This window comes from Bradysia coprophila, unplaced genomic scaffold, assembly GCF_014529535.1.
Source record: "Bradysia coprophila strain Holo2 unplaced genomic scaffold, BU_Bcop_v1 contig_24, whole genome shotgun sequence".
Classification (NCBI taxonomy): domain Eukaryota; kingdom Metazoa; phylum Arthropoda; class Insecta; order Diptera; family Sciaridae; genus Bradysia; species Bradysia coprophila.
The window spans coordinates 7,624,512-7,633,235 of NW_023503501.1; the positions used below are offsets into that span (position 1 = coordinate 7,624,512).

Consider the following 8,724-nt stretch of genomic DNA (forward strand, 5'->3'; position numbering starts at 1 on the left):
AGGATTTTTTTTGAAAGTGGTTCTGACTTCTATAGACGTATAAAAAAGTCAGATAGGTAGGCTGCTTTTTAAAATATCTCTTCCTAGTAAAGTTCTACTGCGAAATGCGTCATGTGTTCCAATGCCAGAAACGGTCCATCTTACCGCTAATCTTAACGTTTCCGACAAAATTTACAATCAGAAACATAACATCATTGACCATATAAATAGGAAGTGTGAGGACAGATTACACCAACTTGTGTACATTTTTATTGTTTTCTTCAGATCCACTGATTTGATATTAGAAAACGTTATAATCAGTGACGAACCATCCCGTGATTTATGTTTAACAATCTAATGAGATTGATGTTTTACATTATAGAGCTATTGTTCTATCTAATCTTTGAAGTGAAGTGATTATAGTTTTTGCCGGAGTAGTATATAAATGCTGCAAGCGAGGAAAAATTATACGAAGTAATCAAGTTAGTGCTTACCGTGGTACATTGTCTAAAGGATAATTCAACTAATAAAATCATGAAGATTGCTGCTTTCGTTCTACTTTCTTGCGTTGCGCTCGCGGCTTCAAAAGCTGTAGACTTAACACCCGCTTTTCCAAATGCCGCAGAAAATGTAAGTTTTGTCCAGAAAAAAGCCTTATCGTTATTGATCCTTCGCCAGCAAACATTGAGATCGGATCGATAAAATTTTGATTTCAACAAAATTGTTTTAATTTCTGATAGGCGCCGACAAATGACTGTGCAGCCGTATGCTTATGGTCTGGCATCTACAATTTCCCAAGTTTCCGAAGCTGTCGCCGTTACATTCACTGTGTACATGGATTCCAATTCGAATTAGAGTGTACACTTGGTGAACAATTCGATCATAGAAGTCTAAGATGTGTACCTGAGAATTCGGGACGTTGCATTTTGGAAGGAATCCCCGGCTCAGACGAAAGTTCCAGTAGCTCCAGCAGCTCAAGCAGCTCTTCTACATCCGAAGAAACATCTGAAGAGACATCTGAAGAGACATCGGAGGAGACTGTAGCATAAGTGCTAGTCTAAGTGGAACCAAACGGTGTTTTGGTTTTAGAATAGTGAATGATTTATAGTTTTGCGTTAGTTTTTGTGAGTGCGGAGAATGAATGTTCCAGAATTGGAAATTGTTACATTAAATGTACACTAAATTAATGTGCAATAAAAAAGAACTACAAAAGAACAGGAACTGTTTTCCCAACAAAACAAGCGACAATCCGATCTTTCTTTTCTGTCGTTCGACGCCTAGCAATCTGCGACAATAACGACAATAATAAGTAATGGACTCTGCTCAGTGCTATCTTATATTGCTAAATTTATCACAAATATATTAAAGTGATAAATTCTGTAAACAAATGAAGTAACAGATTAAATGGTTTTGTTACGATACGCTTGTCGCTTCCTAAACGTTCGATTTTCTGACTGCTTGTTCAATTGTGTTTTGGATATAATTATAAAATAGTTATTTCTTTTCCGAGGGGAGAATGAATTCGACAATAAATTTGCAGGAATGAAGAGAGAGTATAAATGAGTTGTGTCAGAATAGACAATGCCAGACGTTGTTTTCTAACGATGGCATATGAAAGTACTTACAAAAATAAAATTATTACATCCACGGCAGAGTAAAGTTAACCAGGCAGGAGTGGACGTTTGACAAGAGACCTGAACAATCTAGTAGCCCTATATTTTTTGCGAATAAAATTTTTCAATTTATGTCAGTGTTCATTTGAGTTCATTTTCATCCAGTGTATTAGGTCCCTTATTTGACGTTCCGAAAAAGAACCGCTCCTGCCTGGTTTATTTTACTCTGCCGTGTTACATCATTTTGTTTGACCGGAAACGCAAACAAATTTGAATAATTACATTTCCGCAAAAAACAATCTTTTCGAATTACCGCTCAAAATTCTTTAAATTTGTTTCCATCTGTTGGCAACACTCACGTTTTTCAATATATATATTTCGAGTTTAATTGACGAATATATTGTTGCGAACTTCACAGCCTACGTGGAAGTTATGTGGAAAAAAGAGGGTTTCACATATTTTACAGATTTTAGAAATCTCAAATATCCTAATTTAGGCCTTATTTCTTCAAATAAAATGATAGGATCATCCTATTTTCTGATATTTAAGAAGATTATTAACAAAAAAACAGGAAAAAATTCAAATCGGCTTAACTTATTCTCACACAAGTTGGCACATTTGCATTGGTACATTATACCACCTGAAAACCCGTGCTTCCACCTACGTAACAAACACAAACTAAACGAGTTGACCTTAATCTATACGAGTCATGAGAAAGTGACGTGAGGTCAATTTTGTATTTCTTTTTCTCGAATTGCATACATCTGCTTTTAAACGCTTTTGCTTGTTACTCGGTCTTGTAACAACTCGCGACATAAATATTCAAAGCTACCGCTATATTTTTTACCGATTCACTATTATCTGTCGGTAATTTATTATTTGCTATCAATCGTTGATTATTTTCTATTGGTAAACTATTATATTATTGTTTATCGATAATTTTAAATTTTCTGTCTGTCATTAGGCCTGTTCATTTTACAGGAAGAGTCTAAAATTCGTCTGGAATGGAGTTTATCTGGTGCAGAAGGCAATAGTATTTTTCATGTGTCGGGGCCGAAAATGAGGAGGTTTCGAGATTTTTCTCGGGTTTTCGCCCCTTACATGAATTTTTTTTTGAGTATCTGTTTTGGACGATTGATTTTAGGCACTCTCGCGAAATTGCCTAAAAACAATCGTCCAAAACAGATACACAAAAATATTTGACTTGTATTTTTACTTTGTTCAAATGTACGAAAGCGTTGGTTAGAAGAGAGGAGAATGATGGTATATATCTTTTTTACTCTTTTTAACCAACGCATTCGTATATTTGAACAAATGCCTCGTTGCCCACAGCCCACATCTAAACGATTTTTTAAAAGTTTAAAAAATACGGTTCCAATATTTTAGTCTTCCGGACCAGATTCCATTCCAGATGAATTTTAGACTATTCCTGTAAAATGAACAGACCTAATCTGTCATTAATTATCATCTATTGGTATTTTCTGATAAACGCCAACGCACATCGTGAGCCAAAAAATTTATTTCTGCAACGGCTCTGCGAAAAGTGAACTTTTTCATGCGTCGTTTTGGTCAAAGCTGTATACTTTGGGGAAGTCACGCAGATGCAGATACGCGGGTTACACACCACGTTTCATAAAAAAAATTCACCACGCCATACAAATTCAATTTTGGTGCCTTGGTTTGTGTGACGTATGAAGGGTCTTTTTATCCCAGATCCTTTGTAGAAAATCGATTTACTGAATTTTACTTGAATCGAATTGATTTGAATTTAAAAGAAGCAACACTAAAGTTTCCAGCCAAAATCGTTTTGACAACTAGTACTTCATTCAGTGGAATGTGATTAATTTAAAATTCTTGTTAGTGACTGGGTCTCTAATAACACGACAGAGTAAAGTTAACCAGGCAGGAGCGCTGATTTGACTAGGGACCTGAATAAATCTAGTAGCCCTATATTTTTTGCGAATAAAATTTTTCAATTTATGTCAGTGTTCATTTGAGTTCATTTTCATCCAGTGTATTAGGTCCCTTATTTGACATTTCGAAAATGAACCGCTCCTGCCTGGTTTATTTTACTCTGCCGTGCTAATAATGTTGAATATATTTGTGCAAAGCACCTAGCAGGGTAATAGAGGTTTTTACACGTCAAATAGAGTAGTTTTTTGATACCAATAATACCATAAGCAGCCTTAATGGTAATTTTGCAATGACATTATGAAAAAAGGTGCTTTTATTTGTGTTATAAAAATAAATAAAATAAAACTTATAATATTACATCGTTGAAGTAATGATTGTTTTTTCGTTCAACCATATTCCCTTGACGATGGTATCACTAAATGTGCCGAAACTAATCTTTATTCATTACATGACGGTGGAATATTTTGTGATACGAGCCGAACTCACGAATGTGTATTTAAACAACAAACTTGAGAAACTGTAGCGGCGAAGGCAAGGTAACTGCACGAATCAAAATAGCTGTCTCGTGCCTCGAAGGTGAGTTCCAGAATTAATGAATTACTTCAGCATCCAATGTCCATAACTCCATCCATCCATTCGCTGTCCCATCTGGAAAATTGTATGTGTAATGAATACTTTCCGTAAGGGACCGAATATACCAGTGATGGAACTTTCAATGAAGTAACACATAGAGTGTGCCATTAGTCAAATATATTTCCAGTGCGTTTCCTCACAATCTTTATAAAAATTTGATTTTCGTACTTAAACGCACTCAATTTCATATTATTTTGACATAAAATGTGAATGCGTTTAAGACGAATTCGGCGATCGACCATACCTGTTCTCTACTTTCATTGAAATTTTAGGGATTCTGTGACAGAACTGTATCAAATAGTTTAATGCCTCGGCGTCTTTACCGTGCCTACTTGACAGGACAACAGTTCCTTTCAAATTTTAATGTTTTACGAAAAAAAAAAATTGAAAATGCAAATTTCCTCAATACCGCATTAAGAGGTATGACCACTGAGCTAAAATTGTGGCCTACATCGAGGCGTTTCGTATTTTATTTTCGACGATATCTCTTTACAAGAATCTTTTTTCAAAAATATGAAACCATTATTTCGAGCCTTTAATGAAAAATAGAATTGTTTGTACAAGTTCAAGCAGCGCTGAGGTAAGTGTACAGTTTATGAAAATTTCGATAAACTGCACACTTTTCTCAGCACTAATTCAACTTACACAAACAATTCTATTTTTCATTGAAGGCTAAACGAGTTTTAAATGATAATCTCAAATCTTGGTAAAATGTAATCGTTTGTAACGTTTGCGCAATAGGTCTTTCGCTGCGATTTTATCGAAAAACGTCTTGTTAATTTTCATTTCCCATATCAATTACTCTTAACAATGTCGCAATCAACTGGATCTTTCGAAATCTATCGAAAATTCAGTTGCGAGAGCTTTGTCGATGTTGCAATTTGGTTGCTTTTCAGATCGTTTCGTAGGTCACTCTAGCAGTTGAAAACATTTTTGTATCAGAAAATTTACTTTTTCCTAATTTCAATATAAATTTGATAAGCGAGCAACGGTTTCAAAGCAGTTCCACTTTTCGACAACAGTCGAACAGCAAAGAAATATTTTGAATTCGGCATCACTGGGGGAAGCTCTTCTGGATTCGGTTTCAAGTTTTTCACATAAAATAATTTCTGTAAAGTGAAAATATTGTCTGAAAATTCAATTGTGATGAACAGTTCAAAATTACTTTTCCAATGGGACATCTGTTCGGAAAATTGCTAGCGGGCAGAGTGGTTCGAACAATTAATTGCAGAAATGGTTCATACTTTCGATCACTGAGCAGTCGACAAATGTTGATTGTTCTGTTGAAATATTCCATATCGTAGAGTCCATTTCCCGAGTCAAACACTACACGGACGTTGAGGAATGGATAAATGTTGACGGAACTTTTAAAATAAATATTCAATCGCTGTTGCTCGTCAATGCTTGCGTTTATGAAAATACCATCCGAAAAAGATACAGCTGACACATTGGAGTGACGAATTTCAAATGGTCGCTGAGAAAGGAACGTCCACATCCATTCAAAATGAAACGTTTTAATCATGTTTTACTGATATAACTACCCATGCATCGACCCAACTTTGCAGTGGTGGATTTGGGTGAAAAATAATAATAAATGCAAAAATAGTGCAAAACGAAACCAACAGCTGCATGTTTTCAGCAGTCAAACGTTTGACTGAATAAACGAAAGTTTGGAGACAAATGATGACCAATTGTTTTGTTTAACGAGTTTTTAATGACAATCGGTTGGTAAGTGGTAATCGTTTTAAACAATGCGCAGTTGGTTTATCATTGCGATTTCGTCGATAAACTTCTTGTTAATTTTCATTTCTCTTATCAATCACTCTTCAACAGTGAAATGTTGCTTTCGAAAATTCAGTTGCAAGAACTTTGTCGTCTTAGAATCGTAACGGTTTTGTTCCATTTCAGAACGATTCCCTAGTAGTTGAAAACGTTTTTGAATCAGAAAATTTATTTTTTCCTAATTTCAACCAAGACCTATCCAACGCACTATGACACCATCCGTGTACATGACATCTGTTGCCTAGTGAAATTGATTATTTGGTGGCCACCACCATTCTTTTAGGCTAGAGTCACCGGCACTTGGGGATTCAGTGTCAATGAAAAGCAATCCAATCAAAATATAATCTTATAATGCTGAATCAATACTTCAATACATTTGTTTGGTATACGACACAATTCCGGATCGAAGCAAACATCAGCCATTGTCTCGTAGCAAACACAAGCACCGATGACGATCGATAGAGTGTATGGCGTCATGTCATTCTCTGGAATGTCTGCCACCCTGCATAATAAACTTTCACTAGGGACACTATCTAAAGTTAGTTCTTAATGCAAATTGGAAACCTTTTCAAATGTTCAACGAAAAACTTTAGGGTCGACCTGTATTTCGGAGCCAGTTTCTCAATTAACGATCGCATTCTTACTACCCTGTAATGTTCGTCTGTGTTGGGGTCTGGAAATTGTAAGAGGTGCATGATCAGTCAATGAAATTTTAAAATTCAGGGTAAAGTATGCAAACCAGCAAAGGTGCTGTATTCCTCTTTGGCTATCGTATCCCGAATTTGCTCCAACGAAATGAGCGGCTTTCTCAATTCCCTAGAATTAAATTATTTCAAACACTGAGGTTTAAATGGACCAGCTCTTTGTACCTGAAAAATAATTTGATAAGACCTGTGATGTTGTTCGGATCTGTTTGTTCACATAGCAGTTTGTAGTTGTTCGAATTGATCTACGACGAGTTGCATCGAATATGATTCATTATGATTGAAATGACGACTAATTTTTACCTTGAAACGCAATTTTTGAATGACTGTGTGGCTTCCAGATATGCGATACAGTCCTAATGACTTCATGTATAACGTATTGCTCTCGAGAACCTTAACCGATTCGACTAGAACCTTTGGCACATCGAAATGGACGTCATGCATTATCGTGCTGTTCAAATCGTTTCCGAAGCACGGTTCATCTTTATAGTAGCCATTCCTTGACAGTGTCTCTATTGTTGGTCGTCGTTTAAGTTTAAGTTGAAGTTTACCGACCATACTGGCAAATTTACTGCCCCTCTGAGTCGAATAAAATACAATTTTCATTTAGTGAAGGAGTAAATTGTAGTGATTTTTGTAAGTTTGCGATGCGAAAAACCGTCACATTTTACGTTTGATCTCGGTATAATCATTAGATATATTACAGGTAAAGACGGTGAAACTTTACCATGAATTTGCTTCAGATGTTTTTTGTGCTGTTCCACAAAAACAATCAAAACTGTTTGAATTCGTATTTAGTAGCTTTAGCAACAATTATAAACTGTTTTGATTGAATGGGTGGATCAGCTGAAAAACAGCTGAAGCAAATTCATGCTGAAATTTCACTGCCTCTGTACTTCTTCAGCTCATAGAATTTTCATTATTAATCTTGTACTTCGATTATTTAAACATTCATTTTACAACATCATATTAACCGTAGGTGATCGCTAATTTAGTTATTTGCTGTCGAGAACATATGAATACCCGTTTCTAAAAGGTTAGATCTATTTGTAAAAACAGATTAAACCTAATTCGACCGAACTTCACTTTCCTACATCGATTGTTTTACCTTCATCGAATTCGTTTCCTCCAGTTTATCATGGAGTTCTGATATTTCATACTCTTTATGATCCCGTGTTTTCATTAAGTAAACATTATCGTGTGTTAAGCGTTCGTTTTCCAATCTCAACCTCTGGTTCTCCTCACGTAGTGGCTTCACTTCACACTTCAGATTGTGCACCTCTAATTCCATTAATTTGTATTTTTCCACCAATTTTTCGTACTGTTTAAGAAAACAAGATTTAAAAATAATTTTTTCCATTAACTGCTTGTGGCTTTGGATCACTTACTGCAATTTCTAATTCTGATCTGTGAAATAAATTTAAAAGAAAAGTTAATAAACAACAAGCTTACGGTGCAAACATTTTTTTTAAAATTCAATCCACAATAACACAAACCGAATATGTTATCTTATCTTTTCGCATGGTTAAAGCTAGTCTGTAGTAGTGAGCATATTCATTCATACGTAAAAAAAAGATGGTAAAAACCTAGCACCTGTTGGATGATGTCGTGGACGCTGTTGAATTACTTCTAGTCACCGCCTTTTGCTTATTGCGGTTGTTTAGTGCTGCCGAAATAGATTTTGGACGTCGAGACATTTCAGCAAATTCTATCTCTATTTTGACAAAAAAATGTCTGGATTCACAACTTTACGTATACCTCTGAACTGGAATGACCAACTATATGTGGTTTAGCAGCGAAAAAAATTGTAAAAATTAAAAGCTTATGGTGGTGTAGGTGAGATAAGATAAGATCAATTAAGATATTTTTTTTACAATAAACACTCGGTCTACCAGCCAAAATGTGAGAATGCGAATGTATGTGGGGGCTTTTCAAATAGTGTGCACTCCAAAAAGATTCCAAGATTCCAAAAAGATCAGCAACTATATATTTATTGAATCGTTTGCTTCATTTGATCTTAGTATCTTAGGGGTCAATCAAATAGTCACTACACACGTTAAAAAAAGGATGGGTTTTACCACTCTTTCCTCATGTACCCA

The 8,724-nt window shown here is 35.4% G+C and overlaps 2 protein-coding genes across 2 annotated transcripts; one reads left to right on the plus strand and one right to left on the minus strand.

Annotated features, from left to right (window-relative positions):
- Positions 1 to 437: 437 nt before the first annotated feature.
- LOC119077728 lies at positions 438 to 1,173 on the plus strand. The gene is made up of 2 exons (XM_037185004.1): positions 438 to 609; positions 720 to 1,173. The coding sequence occupies exons 1-2, from the start codon at positions 514 to 516 to the stop codon at positions 1,026 to 1,028; spliced, it is 405 nt and encodes a 134-aa protein (XP_037040899.1). The 5' UTR covers positions 438 to 513; the 3' UTR covers positions 1,029 to 1,173.
- A 5,066-nt stretch (positions 1,174 to 6,239) lies between these two features.
- Positions 6,240 to 8,434, minus strand: LOC119077726 (WW domain-containing protein tag-325-like). Its single transcript, XM_037185002.1, has 8 exons — positions 8,219 to 8,434; positions 8,014 to 8,032; positions 7,734 to 7,946; positions 6,929 to 7,204; positions 6,791 to 6,870; positions 6,661 to 6,737; positions 6,486 to 6,594; positions 6,240 to 6,423 (listed from the first exon to the last, which is right to left on the minus strand). The coding sequence occupies exons 1-8, from the start codon at positions 8,320 to 8,322 to the stop codon at positions 6,255 to 6,257; spliced, it is 1,047 nt and encodes a 348-aa protein (XP_037040897.1). The 5' UTR covers positions 8,323 to 8,434; the 3' UTR covers positions 6,240 to 6,254.
- Between the last annotated feature and the right edge of the window lie 290 nt (positions 8,435 to 8,724).

What these genes read in the sequence shown, in the direction of transcription:
- LOC119077728 (XM_037185004.1), top strand. Translation starts at nt 514, where the DNA reads ATGAAGATTGCTGCTTTCGTTCTACTTTCTTGCGTTGCGCTCGCGGCT. An exon ending in TTCCAAATGCCGCAGAAAAT is followed by an intron (nt 610 to 719) that starts GTAAGTTTTGTC and finishes AATTTCTGATAG; the next exon opens with GCGCCGACAAATGACTGTGC.
- LOC119077726 (XM_037185002.1), bottom strand. Translation starts at nt 8,322, where the DNA reads ATGTCTCGACGTCCAAAATCTATTTCGGCAGCACTAAACAACCGCAAT. An exon ending in CTTATCAAATTATTTTTCAG is followed by an intron (nt 6,738 to 6,790) that starts GTACAAAGAGCT and finishes ATTTAATTCTAG; the next exon opens with GGAATTGAGAAAGCCGCTCA. An exon ending in GGAATACAGCACCTTTGCTG is followed by an intron (nt 6,595 to 6,660) that starts GTTTGCATACTT and finishes TACAATTTCCAG; the next exon opens with ACCCCAACACAGACGAACAT.